This window comes from Empidonax traillii, unplaced genomic scaffold (assembly GCF_003031625.1).
Source record: "Empidonax traillii isolate 1590-97213 ecotype Southwest subspecies unplaced genomic scaffold, ASM303162v1 scaffold284:size1552100, whole genome shotgun sequence".
Lineage (NCBI taxonomy): Eukaryota > Metazoa > Chordata > Aves > Passeriformes > Tyrannidae > Empidonax > Empidonax traillii.
Genome location: NW_020955477.1, coordinates 577,796 through 602,952, shown reverse-complemented (window position 1 = coordinate 602,952; position 25,157 = coordinate 577,796). Strand labels below are relative to the sequence as shown.

The 25,157-nt window shown below is 45.5% G+C and overlaps 1 protein-coding gene across 1 annotated transcript in view; it reads right to left on the bottom strand.

Moving 5' to 3' along the window:
- Window positions 1-25,157, bottom strand: part of ABCA12 (ATP binding cassette subfamily A member 12) — an 81,824-nt gene that overhangs the window by 20,257 nt on the left and 36,410 nt on the right. Inside the window, exons 18-38 of the mRNA XM_027890353.1 lie at window positions 23,931-24,132; window positions 23,213-23,352; window positions 22,526-22,645; window positions 21,296-21,386; window positions 19,826-20,005; window positions 18,251-18,566; window positions 15,578-15,692; window positions 13,918-14,247; window positions 13,372-13,441; window positions 13,136-13,270; window positions 12,287-12,442; window positions 11,352-11,529; window positions 9,726-9,944; window positions 8,896-9,092; window positions 8,336-8,496; window positions 7,143-7,367; window positions 5,893-6,031; window positions 4,320-4,572; window positions 3,047-3,133; window positions 1,810-1,903; window positions 188-315 (exon numbers count right to left, since the gene is read on the bottom strand). Of these exons, the coding sequence (XP_027746154.1) occupies window positions 188-315; window positions 1,810-1,903; window positions 3,047-3,133; window positions 4,320-4,572; window positions 5,893-6,031; window positions 7,143-7,367; window positions 8,336-8,496; window positions 8,896-9,092; window positions 9,726-9,944; window positions 11,352-11,529; window positions 12,287-12,442; window positions 13,136-13,270; window positions 13,372-13,441; window positions 13,918-14,247; window positions 15,578-15,692; window positions 18,251-18,566; window positions 19,826-20,005; window positions 21,296-21,386; window positions 22,526-22,645; window positions 23,213-23,352; window positions 23,931-24,132 (3,536 nt within the window). The remainder of the gene's footprint in view (window positions 1-187; window positions 316-1,809; window positions 1,904-3,046; window positions 3,134-4,319; window positions 4,573-5,892; window positions 6,032-7,142; window positions 7,368-8,335; window positions 8,497-8,895; window positions 9,093-9,725; window positions 9,945-11,351; window positions 11,530-12,286; window positions 12,443-13,135; window positions 13,271-13,371; window positions 13,442-13,917; window positions 14,248-15,577; window positions 15,693-18,250; window positions 18,567-19,825; window positions 20,006-21,295; window positions 21,387-22,525; window positions 22,646-23,212; window positions 23,353-23,930; window positions 24,133-25,157) is intronic.

Sequence of the window (25,157 nt, the reverse complement as noted above, 5' to 3'; positions counted from 1 at the left end):
CAAGCAGAGCACTTGCACAAGGCTTGAATTCCTTGATTGCAGGACACTTTTCCTCCCTTCACCAGATTCGCAGAGAGGCCCTTCTAACCCCCCCCTGCAGTGTCACCTCCCCAAGCACAGGGATATGCCAGGTGTAAGAGGCTGCTCCCAGTGCAGGTGAGAGAGGGAACAGAGCTTTGTGCCGTACCGCTTCTGCAGGAAGTCTTTGGTGGTTGCCAGGATATAGCTCTCCACGTTGTGCCCTGTAAGGTTGTAAAGTGTCCGTGTGGAGAAGGTCCTCCTGTGAGGGGGAGTGTAGTTTGTCTGCGGACATGTCTGAGCAGAGACAAATGAAAAATGTCAGTGTTTGTGTTTTAAGTAAAAATTACCATATCAGGACAGGACTGAGAGCAGGCAATGGCAACATTCTGGTCCTGAGACTGATTCCTACAGAAGCTGAGCCTTCAGAAAGCAGGATGTGCAGACACACAGCACACATCCCTGCTTACTGTCCCCAGCATATTTAGGGGAGGTGCTTAAAAACAACCTCGGCTTAAATCTATACTTCAGTTCTACTGACATCAGTGAGACCTTGAAATGTACTTCATGCCATGCAGGAAGATTCTGGCTGAATTAAGGCTGATCCTACTTAGCAGAGTGACTGCGCAGACAACTGCAGAGGGCAAAACAACTCACAGAGCAGAAAACTCTGTGGTGGCCTCAAACTCTCATCTTCCATTTCACAGCAGCTACACTGTACATTTCTGCTTTAATGTCCGTCACTGGGAATGTTTTCCTGGGCTTCAGAGAAACCTTGAATTAGTTCTGAATATATAATTTTACCATGCTGGGGGTCAAAGTCACATGGACTGTTCCATGAGGTTGAAGTGTCCTACCAGACAGCACGCTGGCTGCTTCCTTCAGCTCATCCATAACAAAAGCCCTGCGCTCCCCCACTGTGCAGATGTTCATCAGAATACACAGAACAGCTTCCTCCATGCTGAGGAACACCTGCCTGTGCCCACTGGAGGTGAGAATCAGCTTTGAACATTATCCTGACTTACTGGAGAAATTATGCCAATACTTTTAATGAAGTGAAATTAAGTGTATGTCCAGAAAACTGCACAAAATAGCTGCATTTTAAAGAATGACTAGGAATGTTCAACTAAGTACATCCTTTATCTTACAAATGGCTTCACACTGTGCCACAAGTCTGATTTCCTACTGGAAAAAAACTGAAGACAGGTTAAGAGCACTGGGGGGAGAAGAACTCAACCCCAAACTGAACTACAAAACTGTAACACCCTTGGGGCAGAATCTGCCTCTTCCCCACTAAGCCTAGCAGTGCCCTTATCTGGCTCTGTATGTACCACCGTAACGCAAATAATTAATATTATTAATCATAATTTTTTATAACAAGGAGCAGATCAAGACTTTGCATAAAGTTAAATTCTGAAGAGCAAGCAGCAGTAATAGCTGTGCTTTTATATAATGACAGTGCTTGCATAAGATGAAATTTTCCTCTTGAATACACTCTCACCTCTGCTCAATGGGACAATCAAACGACATTCAAAAACACCATTAAACCTTTTCCCACCATGGGGAGTGAGGCAGGTACATTAGAGTGTGAATCTCATGAGGATGCTGTTTCCTTTCCTGGCCCCAAGCTGGTGCAGACAGTGGTTATCCAGTGTGCAAAATCAAAAAGGCCAAAGAGAGACAGGAGGATTCTGAATGCCGAGCCACCCTTAGCGTCACGCCTGCCCATAAAACCACTCCCAACATACAAGGCCCCACAAGCCCCCTCAGTTTTGGGTTTATCCAAATTACCTGGATGCCATCTGTGCAGTTGCAGGCAGAATACTTAGTTCCCTGGTTTCCACTCGTAATCCACTGGCCAAGCATGTCCTCTGTCAAACACTGCCTGAAAAGGAACACATTTTCCTCTGAGGCTCTCCGTGCTCAGGTGTGCAAACGAAGCTAATTGCTGTCATGTTTAATGACAGCAAGGCTGCCAGTTGAGGAGCTTCAGCAGAAAAGCAGACCTTCCTGTCAGCTCTGGGCACTTCAGGGAATAACCCCCCTCCTGTGCCTCTCGGCAGAGAGCCCTCGCTGCTCTCTGTGCCTGGATTCGCTCAGTTGCTCAGAAAGAATCCAGCACCACTTTTCCCACAGTAAACAGTGCAAGGAATTGGCACACAAAGGCCAAAAGCATCTTAAAAGAGCCCAGAAATGAGGGCTGTTGTCCTGGCAATAGCTGGGCGTTCCTGTGATGGACCGTATTGCCCAGGCTGTCCCTGTAAATTCCCAGGATAAATATTTGCCTGCAGATACATGGCACACACGAGCATGCAAGCCTGCCCAGGATCTCACTACCAGTTCCTCGAGAATTTATCTGCAGAGCCCAAAACGAACCAGCCCTCATGGCACAGCTTTTAGATAGAGGTAACCAAAGCTCTGCTAAGAACTTGCTGTGTGGGCTCATGTTATATTTTGGTATTATTGGGACACCAAGGAGCACTTCCCAGAGATGAGCATTGCTTGACTCATCCTGGCATCCTGCCACCACCAAAGCTGCTTGCTCACTATTCATAGCAGTAAAGGATTCCACTTGTGGTGGTGAATACTTGAGGCAAGCAAAGAGCACCAGTGGCAGAGTCCTGGGACCATGTGGAACTCCTTAAAGGACAGTGTAGTTTCCTGCCTTCAAGAACATCTACAAGTTCTGGGCTGGCAGACCTGAGCCTTCACTCCAAGCTCTCAGCAGAGCTGAGGTCTGCTTTACACCAACCAGGACTACACAGCTCCCTGCTCACAGTCACTCACATCCCACCAGCCCCAACCTGTGAGAGCACAAGCAAATGGCCAGTGAGCCTCTCCTACGGAGCTGAAGGAGTCTGCAAGCCAAGCTGGAGACAGGCAAAGCCTTTTCTCTACAGGTGGCACCAAGGCATGAAAATTCTGAAGATGATCAAAGATGGTTGTTAAGGTCTAATGGCTAATAATGCCATGCCAATTCTCTTGCAGATTTGGAGTTTAAGTGGAAAAAAACCCCACAACTACTTACGAATTGCTTTCGTTCATGCATGTGTTATCCGTTCCAGGGAAAGCAAGCATCGAAGCAACTAAAGCACCTGTGGTTTCATTAAAGTTCCTAAGAAAAGAGAAAAGAAAACAGGAAAAGGTTCAAAGAACTTCCACTGTTACTAAGCAGAGGAAAATCGTTTGCATGAAACAGGATTTATTTGAGTTGTTCAATAAATATTTGTGGAAACATCACTGAAGTACGGGCAGTACATGAGGACAGTCACACTGGTTTAAAAGGACTGCCCAACACCCAGAGCTACTGCGGTGCCTCTAGATCCAGGCAAGGTACTGATGAACTTTTGGACAATCAAGATTCTATTTCCAGGGAAGGTACAACTACTGCAATTTACAGGCACTACTTCCAGCCTTGTCTCAATCAGCTCTCTCATCTGTGACACCCATTTGTCCTTGGTCGTTGAAGAAGCTCCTCAGTTCTGCCCCGGCTCTCTAGCAGTGATCCATCAGGAGAAGTTGGGAACATTAGGAACAGAGGACTTGGACATGCAGCTCTGGCTCATGCCCCCATCTAGCAGGACTGGAGTAGAAAGGCATGGCAGTCCTGGCAAAGGACACCGAGAGCAGACACACTTGCTTTAGGGATAAATTTTATATTTCTGACTTAGAGCTGAGAACCACTGGAGAAAGAAGGAAGTTCACAACACGAAAACAGGATGATACAAATTATAATCATTTTGGTAACAGGATTTTTAAGCACAATGAAATAATTCAATGGTGACATCTTAATCACACTGGAGAAGCACATGCTCTTCAAACTGCCTGTGTGGCTTGGACTAGCAGGGCCCAGGCAGGAAAGCACATCCTGTACTGACAGAGAGGAGGGTGATGCAGACAGCTCACAGGATGGATAGAATTTTAATCCCAGAGTTGTAATGTTGGAGACAACTGATGCAGGGACCCCCATTTCTCATTGGGGCAAGAGTGTGTACATATTAAGAAAATCCCTATGGCTGTCAAAGGGCCAGAGGACTTCACTGGAAACACCCAGAATATTCCTCACACATTTCACAGTTAATTCCAACTGAGAGGTTGTTCTTCTGGAGCTTTTTGATTGCTGGTTTGAACCAAGCCATCTGCCCCACAGATCCCTTAGGACAGGATTTCTACGTTATCTGCATAACATAACTACACTAACACTTCTCCACTGGCCATGCTTAGAAATAATCCCAAAGGCAAAACCGGCTCGTTGTAACCCAGTGGGTTTAGGAGTCACCAAGACCAGCACCACCACTCACCCAAAGAAGTCTGCCTGGTCAGACGTGCCATACAGGGAGGGGGACAGCAGGAGCTCGGGATATTCGGTCTCCTTGGTCCTCAGTGTCCCAAGTCCCATGGCAGCCATCACGAAGAGCACAGGCAGGATGACCTGGGCGATGAAGCCTCTGACGTCCCGCCGGGTGTGGTGGAATCTCTTGATGAACAAAGCTGAAGTTTTCTTCAGCAGCAGCGGCAAACCCTGCAGGCTTTTGGATCTGATCAGGAGCTGATCTGGGTGCAAAGGAAAGCATTTGGTCACGGATCAGTGTTTGTGCGGTGCAGGGAACGGATGGTTATAGTACTCTGGGAGTACATTTCTCTTCCTGCACACCTTTACAGATGGAAAATCAAAACTACCAAGCTGGAACATGCACAGGGTCAGGCTTGGGACAGGACTCAGATTCTGGCTTGAGTCTTAGGCTCACGTAACACCAGCCTTTTTGTTTCATTTCAAATGTGTACATGTGCTGATTTTCAGTTTGAGATCTTGCAAGAGGAATACAGGCTTCCAGATGCTCTGAGTTATCTACATCCTTCCTACCCAGTTACAACTTACAGGGGAAACATATTATTCTTAGATTTACAAACTGAAATTTTTCATCATGCAAAAAGCAGGTCCTCAGACAAATCTATAACAGAATTAATCCTGAAATAAGAAAACAAGCACAAACCACTTGACCTTGTGCATGGACAGATTTTGTGGCATACTGAAAGCAGAGCCAAATCCTGTGCAACCTATTCTTCTTCTTGAAATATTAACCTATATAATACAACATGAAGCAAATCCTTTTCAATCTTCCGTTTAAGGGTGACACAAAACACTTCGCTACACATATGAGTGACTGTTTACAGTAACATTTACAGTGCAGGTCACCTTTGAGAAGTGGGTACAAAAATACCTCTGAGTTGCCCTTTGGATGCCTCCCTAACTATAAATGGCGTAAGGAGAAAAAAAATGTTTCTGTATTTGGCCATTTTGAAGCCGTGCCACCTTTAGCAGCTCTCAAGCCCTCAGAGATAGGGGTGTAAGCTTGATCCTCCTCTCAGTGTGAATTTATCCCACTGTCTGGTCCTTTTGGCTCCTTTACCACACTGCAACATCTGGGACACAGCAAAAAGTAGCGAGGAGGAGCCAGCTCTGAGCTGTGCTGCTTTTCCAACAGACTAAGGGGTTTCCCCAAAGTTTCTTTCCAATTCTGCTACTTATGGAGAAATAATCCTCTACATCTATTACAGCAATTACTTTCAGAGGTACACATTTACACTGTCACCCACACGCTGTATTTGATTAGCTTAAAACCTGGATCAACTTAAAGGAAGGCAGATGCAAACAAAACCCCTCTGTAATTTATCCTGTGATTCAGACTGTTCCAAACCGGGGGATCTAAAGAACTGATGAGTGCTGTATTTCCGGTGATTTATTGGTTTTGTGATTCCTAGGTGGATGAAATGTGGTTTTCAACAAAGGAAGATAGGGAGCTCAAATCAGTCCATCTGTCACTGTTTGCATTTGTGATAGATCTGGAATAAAACCTGGAAGTAATTGAGTACCGTCTCTGTCTGTGAAGGTGTCTGTGCTCACAGACATTCCGTCACTGCCACTTTGACCACTGGCTCCAGGCAGCTGGTGGGGCAGCGCAGCATCTTCTTGCTGGTCCTTCACCAGATCTTTTGTCAGATTGAGAAACACCTAGAGCAAGGAAATATGAAGGAAAATTTGTCCAAAGGACTCCATTTACCAAAAAAATAACTAGAATCCACTCTCCTGTTTCACAGCTGTAGTTGGTGCCATGATTGTGCATTACAATCTTCTTTCTATTCCCTTTTTGCTCTGTTTTTATCACTGTAAAATTGTTGCCCAGCTCCCTGTCACCTCCTGTCTCCTGCTGCAGCAGTGGAAACTCAAACCTTTGCAGCTGCCCCCTGGTCTCACCTTGTCCTAGAACCACCTGCTCTGTGGCCAGTGTGTAGGTGTCAAAAAGGCTGCACTTCAGCTCAGGCCCCACATTAGCCCACTCCCCTCCACACCCACGCAGTGAGCAGCACACAGAAGTTCTCTGCATGGCAGCAGGGAAGAAACAGGGAGAGCTGTTTCCCTGGGATATTTTCCCCTCCAGCCTCTGACAGTCCCCCTGCCTCCAGGCTGGGAATGTGCAGCCATGGCACCCAAGCTGCACGTGGTACACGATGTATACCATATTCTTGCTGCCTTGGGAAAACACCTTAAAAGCAAGAAATCATTTCTGAGTGGAAAGGTAACAATCTCCTTCCTTCCTTTCTGCGAAACAAGGGTCATCAGTGCTCATAATTTACTTTTTGTTTCTGGTGCAATTAAATGTGTTTATTTGGCCACAGATTTCCCATGGGAAGAAAGGTGCCTGTGCTAAGATGCACCAGGTGACTCACTTGTACAGCACAGTGATTTCAGCATTCACGCTCAAGTCCACAGTTCAGATGGTCTGCTGACTCCCCCCCATCTCCAGAGGCATGGAGGCCAGGAGATAGTTCCAGGGGAAACACATCCTTGCCCTCCCTCCTTAGTCTAACACCAGTATCTCATTTTCCGAGCCGTAAGCAAGGTGAGACAGTGGCAAACTTTGTGCATTAGTGTATGTACAGATTTATGGATACACCTACACCCTCCTGTGTTCCTAAGTGTAACTCACTGTAAAACCAAACCACTGCCTGAAACTCCCACATCCAAAATGTGCCACCATCTAGCCCAGGAAGCAGAGCTACACAGCCCTGTGAGATTAATCCCCATAACATTTCCTTACATGCAGTGGCTCCCGAGCTCATACCTCTTCCACAGTCGTGTTTGAGATCCCGTAGCAGCCAAGGTGCAGATCATTCAAGCTGCTGTCCAGGGCTCTGAGAAGTGCCTGGTAGGCCCCTGACACTGTGGACTTGAAGGGGGGAAGCACGTACACAAGCTCTCCACCAATATCCTCCTTGAGATAAGCCTCTGGAAGGTGGGACTGGATGAAGGAGGTCACTGCTGCGGTGTCACACTCCTCTATCATGTTCTGAAAAAGGAGGGAAACAATCTGTGGTCACTGAGAAGGCTGTGAGGTCTAGCTTCCTCCTGCAGGACATAGCCCCCATCCTGTCCCAGAGCATAATCCAGAAGTGATCTCAGACCAGGTATCCAGCACTCCAAGGTAAATATCACAAGCAGATGAAAGTGGGTTTCTGTCCCTTGAAAAGGGATGTGTGGCACTGAGCCCATCTTGGTCCATCCAAAACCTTGCTGGGCTCCCTCTGCCTACAGGGGTTGAGGATGGGCTCAATCAACCACTCTGCACTGGCTCGAGGGTTTTTGGTACAACAGAGAAAAAGCCTGGGCACCAGGGAGCTGTCATCTGAGCTTGGCTGCCAGCACACACACACTCTATTTCCCAAGAAAAACAGGGCTTGCACATGGGTCTTTTTTTCATTTTCTCTATCTCTACTGTCAGCAATTTGGAAAAAGAACTGATCTCTCATGGTATATGCTCATTATTCTGTGTGCTGGGCCTACCAAGAGCACTGTAATGAACACGATCAGGAGCAAAGTTCCTCTCCCCTTGCAAGCACAACACTTTGCCTCAGGCCAGACAGTGTGGATGGACTCTTTCCATCTGCTTTATTCCTCTGAACTCCGGAGTTCACACTCTGCATCCAGCCTTGTCTTTAACCCTCAGGGACCATGTTCTTTTTCAACAAAGCAGAGCACTGAGATTCCTGTTCCCAAGGGCCATGGAGGCTGTTCCAGTGGCCTTGCTGGAGAGCGTCCCTCTGCTTTAAGGAAAGCAGGGACACATGTTCTGTGGGCAGTTCTCACTGAGAAGCAGCGTGCCCACATCCAGATCCTCAACAGCTCTTTGGTACAGCTATCCTTGGATCTGTCACTCAGCTCCTGTCAGTACAGCCCTAAGTGCCTACATCCCTCAACAAGCCTGGATGGCTCCCTCAGAGAGAGAACTCCAGCTCTAGGACCAGCTCAGACACAAACCTTCTTTTTGGTGAGTGTCAGGTGGTATCCATCACCAAATGTCTCCTTGAGGTAGAAAGGTGAACCACAGCATTTGAGCCCTCCATGCTCCAGGAAGGCGATTCGGTCGCTCAGAACTTCGGCTTCATCCAAGTGATGTGTTGAGAGAATGATGGTTCTGCCTGGAAAGCACAAAGCCGATGTCAGCCACCACAGAATGAACACACGTGGTTACCTGAGACAGGTGAAAGCCTTGCTGAGTGAGGGGACACTGAGTGTCAGGTGAAAATCAACTGCATTTTTTGGTAATTGTTAGTGATATTGGATGAGAGGCATCAGCAGAGAGAAGCTGAAAGTGACTGTATTGTAAATTGTGTGTTATGGTAAAGTTACTTTTCAAAAGACACTGAATTTACAGGAACCAACCAGGATGCACCTTCCAGACCTGTAAAATCCCAGCCTCCCACAGTTCTTTCTCTGTGCCCTCCAAAACCCACGGTTCAAAGCAACTGATCCCATATTTGCAAAAGCAGCACAAAGTCCCCCTCGCTGCTGAGCAGCATCTCATTTAGCCACGGTACCTTTTTTGTTCTTGGAGATAATTTCCCAAATACTCCTGCGGGAGCATGGATCCACCCCTGTGGTTGGTTCATCAAGTATCACCACCCTTGATCCACCCAGGAGAGCAATGGCTATGGATAACTTCCTCTTCATCCCCCCAGACAGGGCGCCAGCCAGCTTGTGACGGTGGCTGTACAGCCCAGTCTCCTTCAAGGTCCTTGAAAACAAAGGAAAGACAAGCCTGAAAGGTTGCCCTTCAGGCACCTTTTAAAAGCAGGGAATCTGAAAATACCCCAAAACCCCCCCATAACTGCAAATGAAAAACTGCTCAAGCATGGACTGCTCTCACAGAGCAGGGAGACGAGTCACCCTGTAGCTCAGTCATCGGGATTTTAATTTAAAACATTTTTTTAGGATGTTTTCAAAGTTTCCATCTGACAAGTCAAGGTTAAAGGCTCAACCCCATCAACTGAGACATCAAGATCCAAACTCCCCGGGATGTTCTGGCTGCTTCACTTCTCTGCAGAACCAATAAAGCCAACATCATCTTTCTGACTGCTTGATTACATCTTTTTCCGAGGAAAACTGTAAAGCAGCAAGGACTAGACCTTTAGCCCTATAAATTCATCTCCAAAGAATTACCACAGAAGCTTGTAAAGCTCCTGGAGAAGAGACACTGTTTTCTCACAGCCACAGGTATCAATATATTCCTGCAGTCAGACCAAGGTATCATTTGATCCTTAAACTGGATCTGCAGCTCTCCTCAAACCCATTAATTTGTGCTTTGCAGTGGCACTGGCGCTACCACACAATAATTTCTCTCCCTTTTCCAACCCTGCTGTTTTTATACCTCTTCACTTCTTGGTAGAGCTCCTCTTTACTCCAGTGAGGGACTTTGATGTACCCGTAGAGCAGCAGGTGTTCCTTCGTGGTGAGGTAGTTAAAGAGCACGTTGTGCTGCATACACACCCCCATGTTCTTCCTGATGACCTCCTGGTCGGTCCTGATGTCTTTGCCACACACAAAGATAGTCCCTGATGACGTAGGGAACAATCCAGTCAAAATAGAACTGAAGGAAAAACAAACAGAGAGGGAAGTTAGATAAAGGAGAAAAAACCCATAGGTAATTTTTCTCACGTGGTCCTGTACCTGTCATCGCTTACAGGGTTTCCTTGTATCATTCCTTCCAGCCAGAGGCCACTGCCCACTGTGTCTCCTGCTGCTCACCCACTGAACCCTGGCTACTTCTCACTTCTGTCTTCTTCAGCCTTCCTCTCTGCACATTCCATGCGCCAGCACTCACGAATGCCCTCGACTTCCAGGGTAATTACTGGGAATTCACGTAACGCAGCTACACTCCATTCTTTGAGGTTTGCCTGCAGCACCCAGACAGCCTTATCTTGTAACCACAACTGAGACTGAAACCCACCTCTTCATTTACCAACCACCTCAGAGATGGAAGACTGGTTTCACTGCCATTACTAATGAGAGATGGGAGAGGACTTCCAGACAAGACACCTCGCAGTGGGCAGCACTTTGATCTAGTTCAACCAAATAATTACCCACTGAAAAAATGGCCAACAGACCTGAGTCCAACACCCTCTGCTCAGAATAACTACTTGCACATTACAGCTCACTTTTGGAGCTGTCCTGGAGGAGCTTCAGGGACAAGACGTCAGATTGCCCTTCACCTTCCCAGAGCCTCTCTCTCTCTCCTAGGACTTTTAACCATCATTAAAAAGCAGTAACTTGTGACCTTAGTCAGGATTTGAAGTCTGCACTAAGTTTCAAGAGGGTTTTATACTTTTCTGCATATCACCTTTGCCTACACTTTGCAAACAGAATATGAGATGAATTGATAATAGCTGAGATGAAGCACACATCTGTCTTACTGGTTTTGGCTCTTCTGAGGCTTCTATTTATCAGCTTAATGTTGCTTTCAGAGATATGCACATATATATCAGTGGAGAAATCAAGTTCCACAGGTCTGTTTTAGTGCTGTTATCTAACAAGTCAAATAATAATTTATAAACAGCAAGGCTGAAAGGCCAATGCATTAATCCCCTGCCACTCCAGCACAGGCAACACATGAGTCTCTACAGCTGAAGTGTATCTTTATTAAGTTTTCTTGCTGGTATCACTTCAGTTTTGGTGTGTGCACAGGCTACCCACAGCTTCCAGAACAGCCTGGCACCAAAGTGCCATGGAACACCTGAGCAGTTGCTGAATATTACAGGTGTCTCACCAGATTAAAAAGCATGTCCCTGAGCAGCAAAGAACCTTTCATAATCTAAAGAATTCAAACAAATACAGGAACTCCCGAGGTCATCTGTGAGCCAGACAAAACTACATGAGAGAGATTTGGCCTAATACAGTAACTTTCTCAGCCTCCCACCACTGCCCAGCCCCACCTGCTCTCTCCTTCACCCAATCCCACCCCACAGCATAAAAAAGAGCCGCTTTAAAGGGTACTCACATGGTTGTAGTTTTCCCAGCTCCATTGTGTCCCAGCAGGGAGGTGATATTCCCCTCATAGAAGTTGAGGCTGAGGTTGTCCACTGCAGCTTTGGATCCATAAACCTTTGTTATGCCATGGAGGGAGACTCCCAAGGGGAGATCAGTGGGCTCCGGTTCCAGGTGAGGGTGGGGGGCACCTTTGACACCGAAGAGAAGGGGCAGAGGGCAGTGACTGCACTGCAGCAGCTCTTTGCACTACTTTTCTCACCTCAGAGATAAGCAGGGCTTTTAAAAACAAAATACAGCCAAGGCAGGTGCCTTTCATCCATGTCACCGGATCTGTATCATTTTGAGCTCTCTGGGATTTCTCCTTTTCACTTCTGCAGCATCTAATCACTCCTGACAATAGGCATTAATCACCTCTGAAAAGGCCTCATATCTGGGTGTTTCAGAGCACCTAACTTAATTTATACTAAGCAAGCACAGAAAATTAGAGGACACACAGCAAAACTGCTGAGTTATTTTCAGTTAGGAATAGCTAGCAAGCTTTTCTGTGTGAGCTCACAATATTTTACAGGCTAAACATGTAAAGAGATGAACAAAGAAGCACATGTCCCATTTGCCAAGTGGAAACTCGTATTTGCTTGCACAAACAAAAGTGCATTTCTACACAGAGTGTTGTAGACAGAGATGTGCATGTAAGGTAACTGCCTAAATACAACATACATGAATATTCAAGGGACAAGCAGTACTGGATCTCCACAACAAATAGAAAGAAAAAAATATAATTTAAAAGCCAAATCTCCATTCATGTAAGTACCAGCTTCCAATTTTTCCTGTGCTACAAAATAAGGATACAAAACGTGTTTTCTGAGTATGGTGCCCCCTTAGAAATTTGGCTTTGTTTACTTAAAATATAAGTTGTTATTGCTACCCCATGCAGTATCCACATACATATCTTATTGTTGAGGGTGACTTCTTTCCTTAACATCAGCCTGGAGAATAGAAGGCCTCTTTGTTTCTCATTCCAGAAGGGGAGGTAGCCGTTGTACTCGATCCAGTAAGATGGAAGCAATGGGAAGTACCAGGGAGCAGCCATGCCATATCTACCTGCAGGAAGAGAAGTCTCATCCAGGTGTCTGTTCCCCAGGGAGTAGCACTCTTTGGGGGGCTCTCAAAAAATAGCCAAAATGAACTTCACAGAGATCTCTCCCCTCTTGATGTGCTCACGTGCTACTGAGACTTGGTAGAGAGTTTGCCTGATTGGCACAACAGGAAGCGCTCCCTGATTTGTTATTCGGAGCAACTCCATAGCTGGAGGGCAGGAGTTCTTCACATTTTCCACTGGGTAGACTTCCCTATGCCAGTGGACTGCTTCATTAGGTGGGGAAGAAAAGCAGAAGACAAATGTACTGGCTCTTGCCCAAGGCACGAATTACTTTTTGAAATCAAATGATGTAAGTAACACAACTCAAAATCACTCAGCTGACAAACGCGGGCCAACGTGCTCCGTTCTCATTCTCACCCACCAGACTGCAAACACGTCCTCCTGGCTCCTTGGCTTCAGCTTCTTCAGGAGACCCACCTACCCATGTGAACCTGAATTCTCTCCTGCTCTGCTCTGTCTTGGTGTCATTAACAACTCAAACATCCACTAAGTCGTGCTCTCTTTGATCTAGAACAGGGGTATCCTGTGTGTGCAGACTGTCTCACTGCCTGAACCACTGAATCAGCCACTGCCGTGTGTGCATTGTTTTCCAAAAGAGGTAGTACAGCACCACCCTCAATGCTTTTTCTCCTTACCTGGGAAAACATTCCTTATATACCACCCCAGGATGAAGTAAATGAAGGAGTCTATCAGAATGAGCCAGCACATCCAGCCAAAGGAAGTATTGTCTCCAATCATGGGGGACTTATACATGTTGTCCCACTGCAGACCTGCAGAAGGGAATTGGGAAATAGAGTCAGAATCCATGTTAGCCAGTGAAATGTCAGCACCAGGGGAGCTCAAGGTGTAGTTCTGTATACAATAAACATACCTATGCCCTGTGCCTCATAGCGAGCAATGTATTGACTTGCATAACTGAAGGCAGTTGGGGACAACAGGCTCTGGGGAATAAACAAAATGGAAAACAAAGAACTTATGAATAAGTCTCAAAGACAAATCAAGTCAGTTAATCAGTCAGGTCCCCCATTACCCAAAAAATGATTAGAGTTTGTTTCCCAGCAGCCACAAAGAGTGCTGGACCAGGCTTATGATGAGAAGCACTACTGGTGACAGGCTGAAATGTCTCCTTACAGCCTGACTTTCTTCTGCTTCCACACTCAGGACCCAACTTCCTCCCTCACACAGGCCTTTATTTTAGGTTTTTGCAATAGAGCACTGCTTGAGAATTACCTCCCGGTGCCATGTGGTTAATTATTCTACCACTTGCATTAATAGATGTCCTTTCCTGAATCTGGTGACTCAGGGAAAACAAGCCTAACTTCTGGAACCCAACATCTACCCATACCGACCCTTGACAAGAAACAAAGTTTTACATCTGCTTCCGTGGCTAGGGATGTCACGGAAAAGCAGAACTTACCAGGAGGCTCTTCACAGAGAAGCTCAAGTGATTCTCGATGACCAGCAGCACGATGAAGGGGAAGAAGGTGAGGATGTACACGAGGCTTCCCACCAAGGCTGCTATGTTGGTGTTGTTGAAGAAAACACTGATGAAGTAGCTCATGGCTATGATGGACAGGCTGTAGTCCATGAGGTACAGGAACAGGAGCGTTGTGTTTGTTTTGGGGAGGATGTCACCCACTTTTAGAACGATAATGAGGAAGGTGACAGTGATCAGAAGGAAGATGGCACACTCCACGAACCAGGCGATGAAATGGCTGCTGGCATTAACACCCATCATCTTCATGTACTGCAGAGAGAAAGGGGGAAAAAACAACCACAAAAGACATTTGGCAGAAATGAAGAGATCTTTCTGCTGACACTGAATGATTTGCTTTTTCAGCTCCTGGACAGGTCATGCAACCAGACCATGCTCTCTCCCACTGTGCCATCCCCTGGGTTTCTATGCTGGGAGAAACCACATGCTCACACTCCTGGAATGCCCAAGGTTTACAAAGCAGTCTTTTGCAAAAGAACAGCACAGATAGGATCTGCAAGTATCAGCTGTCACAGCTCACAAGCTCCAAAGCAGCTTCTGGCCTTAGATTTGTAATTTTTCTAAAGCATTTTGGTTATTTTTTTTTTTTTAATTATCCTAATTGGTCCAGTGGCTTGAGTGTAAAAGCTCTCACCAAACCGTTTCTCACACAACCCCAATTCAACAAATAATAGCTGAATTACCATGGTTACAAGGAAGCAATACTAATTTATTAAATTAGCTCATGATCAAGTCCCCAAGACTTGCATAAAACTGTAAATTGATATTGATAAATCCAAAAGAAACCATAGATGCTGGTGTCTTTCTTGTAGATTATTACACAGCTAAAAAGGTGACTGACTCCCTGGTCCTTAAAGACACAGAAAAGTGTTCCCTAAATTAGAGTAAGGGGCTGCCAGGGAGCCCCTGGGACTCACTCATTTTCCATCTCGTCACAGGTCACACACAGAGTGCCCTTTTTTTGGAATGTTCTTGGTGAATCTGTATTTGTTTCCACGGTGTCAGATAAACCCCAGATCTGCTCGAGCTTTTGTTGCTTGCTGAAGCTTAGCTTTACTAAAGTTCTCTGCTGTTCATCTCTGTTGACAGTGATCACACTGAAAACCTGAGTTAATTTATTAAATTCCTTACGCCTCAATGTCAGTTCTTTTCCAACAGGCAACCTGCAGAACTTCATTTCAGAGGAGCTGATGTAATATGTAGCACCTTCTGAAATATTAAGTATAATAACTTCAAGGATAGGAAGTAAGTCGCTTTTCATGTCTTTGTCCCCAGTAGGTATGACTCAAAGTCAATTTTTAGAGAGCTTTAAATCATCAGAAAACTTGTAATTTTTGTGAGGTGCCCATGTTTCCACCTTTCAGAGCTGCAGAGCAACATTCCCTCCACTTGAAGGGAGTTTCTGTGGCTTTGAGCTTGGTTACAAAGTCAGAATTCAAACGCTGCAGGTCAAACTATTGGTACCTGGAATATTCTCCTTAATGCTTGTTTTGCTCCATTTGATACTGAACATGAGACAGAGCAACCACTAATGAGGAAAATCTGTTTATAATTTTGCACGCCCCAGAAAGTTTCACCGTACCTCATAAAGCCTCAGATCTTTCTCTTGAACAAGTGTTTTAACAAAATCAGCTATAAACAGCACCCAGGCAGCCATCAGAGCAAATGGAAGAGAGTAGGTCACGCTGGTTAAGAACCTGTAAAAGGCAAATGCAGGCTTTAGCTGAATACCAAATGTTCTGGGGATTAAGGCTTTCTGCAGAATATATTTTTTCAGAACAATACTCTGGCGCAGGAAAAGACATGCTTAGATTTCAAAACATGGAGTAAAATTAATAATTACTAAAAAAAAAAGAAAAAAAAAGAAAAAAAAAAGACTCCTTTGCCATCCTACTGGATTTTCTATTCATGAATCCCCTGACTGCTCAAAATCTTTTTTCCATTTTTTTTTTTTTTTTTTTTTTTTTAAATTACAGAGGGATTTCCTGATGCAGTCTGGAAATTTAGCTCAGCAGCACCACTGGCAGGAGCAGGAAGCGCCGTGGGCAGTGGCATCTCCTGGCTCTCTGATGGGCTGTATCCCATTTGGAAGGATCACAGCACAACCAGCCCTGACTCCCAGTCCTGTGCAGAGATTTAACAGCCAAATGTTGCTGTCAGGACATCCTGGTATAGAGTCTTCCCTTCAAAGTGTCTGTTCTGCTATCCCAAAGAACAGGTATTGAGGATCCAGGTCACATTTCTTGGCTGCTCACTTCAATTAAAACCTTCTTCCAGTGCCAAATGTGTGCAGGAAAAAAAAAAAAAAAAAGACAACAATGGCCAACATTAAATTTGTCCTTTTGTGATGGAAAGCAAGTTTTCATAGCAGGAGATTCCCTTCATTGCATCTGCAGGGCTTATGCTTTCCTCCATAATTTCTAAACCTGGCTTCAAAAACACAATCAGTGTCATTCCTGGAAAAAGCCTAATGTACAACAACAGTAGAAAATGAAGACACATTTGGTTTTAATTTTTTTTTTTCAATCTGTAAAGCTGAAAATTTCCTATGAACCAGTGCTTCCAGAAATGCTTCCATGCCAAAGAAGCCTTATTTTTAAAGAATCATGAAAAGGCATTTCAGTAGCTCTACTGGCTCTTTGTTGTTTGGGTTTCTTTTTTTTTGCTACCACCTTGTGCATGATCTCTAGTTATTAAAAATTCAGCATTTCCCAACACCTTCTGTGCACTGGTATATTTATATTCCCTCCTTTTCCCTACAGGATGGCAACTGTGCAATAACAATTGATAAGCAAGCATTTTATGATGAATTCTGCTGGATGCAAATCCAAAGCCTTTAGGTATTTTAATAATTGAGCGAACTCATGTCCCTCTGAACCTGGGGTGGGGAGGGAAACCCGAAGGCAAGAGGTTTTCCCAGCAGCCCAACAACAAGGAAAAGGAGCAGACAGCACTGTAGCAAGTGCTTCCAGCAGCCAGTTAATCACTGTACAAAACCCTCTCTCAGCAATAATCCAGGTATTTGCTGCAAAACTTGGTCTGGATGCTCCCTGCCTGCACCTGTGGGCACTTTGCTTGTCACTACCCCGAGAAGGGGTCACGGGCCTCCATCTCTCCTGAGTGACAGCTGGGACAGAAGATTCAGGGCTCTGCTAGAGCTCCTAAATGGCACCTTACAGCTCTCCCAAACAATCTTTTGGCTCATGCAGCTGACATGGAGGCTTTTCAGTGCACTCTGCTCCCAAGTCCAGTCTGTTCTTCTGATCCAAGCACAGGGCACAGCAACCACCCAACCCTCCGATTCAACTCGCCAAACATCCTTCAGGACTCTCTGATGGACGCTGAAAATCCCTTCCCTGAATGTTTTCCACTCAGTTTGGCCACCAGCTGTGGTCAGGGTAATAACTCTGAGGCAGTGCCACGTTGCCAGCTTTCCCACACAGACCAGAACTGCCTTGCCAGAGGGGCAGGTCCTCAGCTGTGGGAGATTCGCTTCTCTCCACTGCGTTTGGCAGAGATGCTGTTCATACTGGCTGCAGATCTGGCTCGAGTTGAGGGGAAAAGGAAGATGATCCAAAACTTTTTTGATCTGCTTCACCATCCAAAATTTATTCTGGTCCCCACACTGCTCTGTCAACAGGCTGTTAACCCAGGCAACTCAGTGCACCAAAAGCCTCCCTGAACTCGCTCATTACTGCAGAGATGAGTGGTTCAATCTTATCTTCCCTCTCATCCTTCTTAAAGCATCGGAGTGCCACCTGATTGAGAGTTACTCAGTATATACTGAATGTTATCTAGAATCTCTGGAATGAATAACAAACACCACAGCTGGACAGCAATCTCTAGGAACAAAGCTCATAAACCTAGGGATGCTTTTTTCTCAGTAAATCCATTTTCTAAGTTCTGCTGCATTATCTGCAGGTAAACACCTGCAGAACAAACCAACGTTCATGTTTAACCCAAGTCCTGCCAACTCTCAGTTCCACCATGGGTAGTAAAACAGGGACAGGGAATGTTACCTGCTGTAAAACCTACAGTTACCATGACAATCCAGGTACATAGAGAGCACTGAAAACAAAAGATTCGGCAAACCAAACGTAGACCATTTACACTAGAGACCAAAATTCCCTCTTCTGTTCAAACCTCTGGAGAAAAAAAGTCCCCACCAACCGAAAAACAAAAACAAAGATCATTTTTATAGGTCGGACAAGATGAGCTTACACAAAGCATGAAGACAAAAGCCACCCAAACTTACATATCCTTGTTGTAGCAGGGGTAAGGCATGGCCTGGACTTGAACTGCTATTTCCTCTGGTTTCTTGCCAGTCTGTAATTCAATAATGGCCCTCTCAATGCTGTCCTGGATGTAAATGAAGGCCCGGCTGTAGATCTGGCTCTGGGAGGTGGAATTGTGCGGGCCCACGGTCCAGATGCGCTCCCGGATCCTGTTGGTGGTTTGTGTGATCCTGCTGCTCATTCGGATCGTGTAGTTGAGCACAGGAGGGAGGCTCAAGGCCCCAGGAACTGAGGATCCAGGGCTGCTATGGCTTGAAGGCAGCTTGAAAATGATACCTTGGAAGAGAAAGGGAAAAGGCTTTCCTTTGGAGTTGACAGCACGGGAGCAGTACACACAGATACGTAGGAATTCCTCATTTTTTAAGCCTTTTCTACATTTCACTTCTTGGCTGCACAAATAACGCTCAGATGGGCTGACACTTGTCATGACTGTGCCCAAAGGAGCTCTCTATCAATACAGCTCATGTCTCCACGCTGTAACATAAAAGCCTCAGGAACACAGTGCTGACAATTGTTGATGACCTAGACACTTATTTTTGGGCCCACACAAATGCCTGCAAAGCTGAGAGGTCTAAGATTATAAAGGCTTTGCAAGTTCCTGTTTGGAAATTGCAGTTATGTACAGTTTGACAGACGGGAAATGTTTTGCCTTTAAAATGTCTCTGAGTAGAGGTAACACCACAGAAGTTTTCCCCTCCATAATATCTTTGCTGATTTTTCCATATATAAAACATACGATGGAATGGAGTGGATGACAAACAGGGAAGAAAACTGCTTTGATGGGAACAGACAAACATTATCAGGCTTTGAAGTTCCAAGAAAAGCAAGTTTCTATTTACTCCTCAGTTATGAAGTACAAAACCAAACAGGTCACAGGAATTCTAAGAAAATCCTAATTGAGGAGACAATGGCCATTGTTTAAAAATTCAGATATATTTGTATTCTTCAAATTGCTGCAAGTTCCTATTCCCTGCTCCCTCCACTGCTCTCTGCAGCCTGATCCGAAGCTGCAATCCAATCTCACGGATGTGAAAAGTGTGACTGAGAAGACCCAATATAACAATATAACATTATGGTGCTTGGCTGAAATATCTTAAGCACTTTGACTTCCTAACAAATTGAACTGTCTCATATTTGGACTTGATGATCTTAAAGGTCTTTTCCAACCTCAATGATTCTATGACATCTTTTTCAGTTAAAGCATCTTTTCCCATGGAACCTTGAAATAAAGTCGTTGCATGAAAAGCCCCTTAGGGCAGGGGAATTTTGTTCAAACTGAGAATTAACCAAGAGAAGTGACCAGCTGACCAAGAAGAGGTGTAAGAGAAGAGAAGGTATAAAAAGGAGAGTGTAAAACACTCCATAAGGAGGTCTCAGGCTGCAGGTCCCACGCACATAGTGGATCAAAATCAACTGCTGTGCAGTGTGAGCTGTGACCACAACAGTTTGAGGTGAAAAGCCAGATTTCTTATGCTGCACTCCCACCCTCTACCAGCTAAATTTAATGCACAGGGGGATCTGAGACTGTCACGTACTTGCAAATAGCTCGTTCTTCAGAAAGAGCTTCTTAGCCACCATTTCCATTTCCTCTAAGTCCTTGACTGCCTGAACACGATTGAACGAGACGCAGGAGGACACGTTTACAGCGAGGGTAGCGAGAGTGTTCAGCTGATCAACAATGTCACTGTTGTTCTGTAATTCCAGCCGAATATCATCTGGAAAAAAAAAACCCACAGACAAAACCGTCAGCATCGCTACAATAGCAAAAAATCCATCAGACCATTCCACCCTATTCACTAACGATGGCACCAGAAAGGAAGAATAAACTGCCCATCACAGTAAACATTACGTGTAAAATACATTTCTTCACTCAGCAGTGCAATGAAGGCATGTTGTTGACCCAGTTTTTATGTTAATCATTTGTAATATGCTCGTGAGTTTGGCTTTGGGAGGATGCCAACAGTGGGATGTGACAGCCATCCCAAATCACAGGTCCCTCCTAAGCAGCACACGATGCTCACCATTCCTCCCACACCTCACGGTTCTGGGTGTAATCACCTCGCCTGGTGAGCTGCTGTGTCTCAGGGGAGCACCAGCCCATCAAGGCAGAGCTGTGTGTGCTGTGCTGATGTGTGGACTGAGCCTGATAATGCAGTTAATGAAGACACTGCTGTTTGCTGGCAGGTTCTAAAGGTGGCTGCACAATGCAGGGAGCTAACAGGGAACAGCTGCTGCCGGCACCACGGCTTTTGGGGAGTTAAGAGAGGAATTGTTACTCGTGGAGTAACGCAGGGGTCATCATGAACAGGATGTAAATGCCTTCTGCAAGAGACCATAAGTACTCTTGGCTGCTGCTGGTTTCGCTGGCATAGCCCAGATTTATGTTAAAAGAGCAGGTAGGGACAGCAGGAGAGGGAGAATGAAACTGGGATCCCCCTGCTGTGCACTCACAGGGGGTGATGTATCCACCACCGCTGTTAGCTGGTGGCTCTCACAGTGCACATCAGCAACTCTCACTTCGAGGGACCATGTGAGACCACCAGAGAACAGCAAATTCCAGCACAGCATCTCCTCTGGCTCCATCAGCCTGGGTACCTTTATCTGAGCCCTTGCTTTTCTGCTCTGGGGAACTTTTAATTTGAACCTTGTTGCAATGCAAGTCAGCTGTCCACAACACTTCCAGCAGTCCCAGGTAGCTCATTTAAAGTCTTAATTACAGCTAAACAGTGTCCTCCAGTGGCCACACACAGCGGCAGAGTCTCCCATCCCACTCCCCCTTCAACACCCAGGAGAAACATCTCTCCACAAAGCTCTGTGCTTTCTAAGAGTCTTTTCCCACAGACCACAAGATTGCTGGATCAGAGCTGAGATTGCCTTGCACTAGAGCATCCAACGCTGGCCAGAGAAGAGCAGCACTATGGGATGGCTGCAGTTTGGTGCCTCTGGAGCTCCCAGACCTGAAGTACAAGTATGAAAGAGGGCAGCACACATGAACACACGCTTACCCAGTTCATTGATTTGGCTCAGCAGTTCAGCTGCATCCAAATCCACCATCATCTTGATAAAAACCTGCACAAAGGGATTGTGCAGAACGTTCTATCAACAAGGAAAAACAAAAAAAAAGAAAAAGCATCAGTTTGACCAGAAGCCTCTTGAGCTTATTCAGTGTATTTCTAAAATGTAGCAGACCAGCTGACTTAGCTGAGCATTTGTACAACCCTCTCCTATTCCTTTCCTGACCTTCCCTATTTCACTCAGTGTATCAGGATAGGGAAATGCCAGCGATGAAAATGTCATACAGAGCTCTCTGAGTTCAAGTTACTGCTTCTTGGAGTCAAGAGAGGACGCCTGCTGAGTCTCCTCCAGGTACTAGAGTCCCAGGAGAAAAACTATGGATAATCTAACTTATTCCAGAAGCACAGTAAACTTCCCTTGTGTGTGTTTTAAGTCCTGTGAACACAGCCAGAGCTTGGAGATCAGCGCAGATTTTTATCTGGCTGAATATTTCATTATTCCGCCAATGAGTGCAATCAGCAGAAGATATTTAATTTCACTTTTGCATATTCCACTCTGGATTTTTCTCTTGGTGCCATGGAAATTAGAATGAATTCCAGCCCCTGAAATTAACTTCTGATGCTTTAGGTTTCCAGGGGTCTCATTTTCTTAGTTTGTAAGAAAAGGGGACAATTTTTCCTAGAGAATGGGAAACAAGTGTGCCTAACATTACAGTCTACTGCTTTCTGTATCCAAGCAAGGCTAGGCTCCTTAGGAGGGGGAAAAAGGAAATTTTATTTACATTCACTGAGGTACAAAACACCTTCCAGCTCTTATGTGTGTACCCAGAGCAACATGCTTATTATAGATACTGTTTCATTTTGTGAAAAAGTCATTTCTTTCCTGGTCTTGGCTGGCTGGATCACTCTATCAAGCAGAAAGTTAATTTACAAACTGAAGAGCGTTCCCTGCTCATCTCAGCCCTCCAGTCGGCCCCAGCGTGGCCAGTGTCAGGGAGCACATTACAAACACATCATTTGAGACAGAGGATGTGCCTGGCAAGGTGAGGCAGGAGGGTTCCTGTTACGGGAACAGGCAGGCACAGGCACTGGGAAGTCCAGGACAGGAGGGCCTCCCCACATGACCTCAGATGTCTACGGAACTGCAGGTGATTTCAGGGAGTAAATCCATCCTCCCAGTTCCCTCCTGGCAAGAGAGACAGTGGAGGGAGGATCTCATACCTTGATCATTGGAACTGTCTGGTTTAACTTAGCCAGGGAATGAATGATGACAGGAGACTTGTCCAGCCACTCTTGGGACTTCAGGGCTAGATCAGCCATCTGCTCCAGGGTTGCATTAGACTATAAAAGAAGCCCACAACATAAAGGATTAATTTATTCATTATCTTACAGATTTTAATCGATAAAGATATCAATAAAGCAGCTGAGACCAAATTTGGTTTCCTCAGGATTTTTCTTACCATCCCATCCCTGTTTGGCAAAATGCCCCTTAACACACTGAATTTGATGCAAATACTTAAAATACAGCCCTAAAAGTGCCATTTAGAGCATGTCTTGGATATCAGCTTTCCTTCTACCACTGGTCTGCTTGTGAACAAGCACTGGTTAGAGCATTTGTCTTGGGAGACACATCTCTCTTACTGGCTGAAAATATGGGGGTGAAACCTCCTAAACCAGAGGCCTTATAAAAACCATATTATAAATATTAGACCAACGGCAGCTTTCTGGGGGTAAGATTCATTCAAAGACAAAAGATGAATCACATATCAACAAGGAAACTAGGAAAAGAAAGTTGGATGAATACACCAAACAGTGAGAAAGGGTGCTTCTCAGAGAAACAAGCCTGTGCCAGATAAATTACAACCCTTTGGAGTGGGTGTACCCTGATGTCCTGGAACAGAGCCATACCTTCCTCATGATTGCTCGAGTTTCTGGGGTATCTGGTGTGAAAAGGATCTTCCCAAGCACCATTGGTTTTAAAAAAGACCAAATTAAAGCTCCAGTCGGGGTCTTGACCAGGTCCAGGTAAAAGGATAAGCAAAATGGTGCTGCAAGGGGAGAAAAGCAAACAAATTGCACAGAGAACAAATAGACCAGACACAAGAAATCTACCAGTGTATTTTTCCTCCATCTACCCTTCTGTTGCTGTGTCCAGAGAATGACTTCAGGGCCCTCCTTCACTGACTGATCTAATGCATCTTGACAAAAGCAATCCACCCCCAAGATCTCCTGTTGCTGAACTCAAGACAACAAGAGTCTCACTGTTCAAGCCAAGATTATCTGCTCGAAGGTTAAATGGAGTTTTGTGAACTCAGAGGAGCTAATAATGTCACTGCAGTCAGAAAAACTACACATCAAGAAAAAGCAGTGACCTGTCGAGCCCTAAGACCAGACCATCAGCAAATGGGAGACAGTGCAGTGCCAAGCACCGCTCTGCTGCACGGGCAGTTTTCCTTTGAACATTTACGGAAATAAAGCTCCAATAATTAGGGCAGTGCAGATCTTCAGCCAGCATAAATAATGAGCACTTGGAGCCCTCAGAGACACAGAGGGGAACAGCTCAGCACTACATTCTGCCTGGGAATAGCAGAGAAACGGTTTTGCCCTAGGGAGGAGCCAGACTTACTGGAGTCTTGAGGAATCCCGTATTTCCTCATCAGCTTTTGGACATAGACATCCTCCACATCAGAACTGTTGCTTATGGGGTCTCCAAAATCTGGGAGCAAGGACTCAAAGAACAGGGGTGTGATCTCCTGGTTGCAGAGAACTTTTGACATGGACTTAAAGGTGCCACGTGTTATTCTAAAGGTGGCTGGTTTAAATAATGCCTGCAGAAAAGACAAAATACAAGTAAATCCTGCATGCTGAAAGGATCCCACTCTGAGAGAAAAGAGAAATAACAGAATGAGAAGGCAAGGACTGATCATGTTCACACTGCTTTCTTAGGATAAGTTTGCCTCTACAAAAAAAAGGAACTTTCCATGGAAATAACGCATTTTTTGGCTAACCTCTGCTATGCCAGTGGTGGCAAATAATTTCCAGGTGTGAGAGCCAATGTGGGAAGTGCCTACAATGTGTGCAAGAGCAATTCCCTATTATTGACACAGACAGACCCTGGGTTACAACACAGAATTTGTCACACATTCCCTAACCCCACCTAGCCCATGAATGCACGTGGCTCTACAATGTGCAGGCCAAGTGATGACCAGGAGTGATTCCTGTGGTGTTCTCAATGACCGTGGGCCTGAGAGGGACTGGGCATGGTGCTGGATGAAGGTAGTGCTCCCTGAAGTTGCTGCAGCTGTCAGAGCAGTAATGTGTTTGTACTGAATGTTTCGGGCAGGCTCGAGGCTTTAGGTGTGATCTAAAGCCAGAGCAATTTTTTGCTGTTAAATCTTCCTGGTTTTGCCTTTACTGGACAGTTCCCCAGCTGTTTTCACCCGTTGACCCTCCCAGTGTTTTGCTGGAAGTCCTCCCTCCTTCATGACAGTTGTTTATCCCCTGTATTTTTGCTCCAAGTGTCCCTCCCACAGCGTGTGTTCCTCATGTCCCCTTGTCACGAGCACATGATGGCCCCACTGCTCCAAATCAGAGCTTTCCCAGGAAGGCAGCATATCATCACAGAATGGTTTGGGTTTGAAGGGACCTTAAAGATCACCTTCAAGAACCTAGTTCCACCCTCCTGCCATGGGCAGGGACACCTTCCACTAGACCAGGCTGTTCAATACACCGTCCAACCTGGCCTTGAACACTGCCAGGGATAAGTTTGATAGAGAATTTTCTCGTTTTAAGGTGGTTTAATGTGGTTTCCAGGGTAGGAAGTTACTGTGGAAACTGTTCCAGTGGCGTTTTG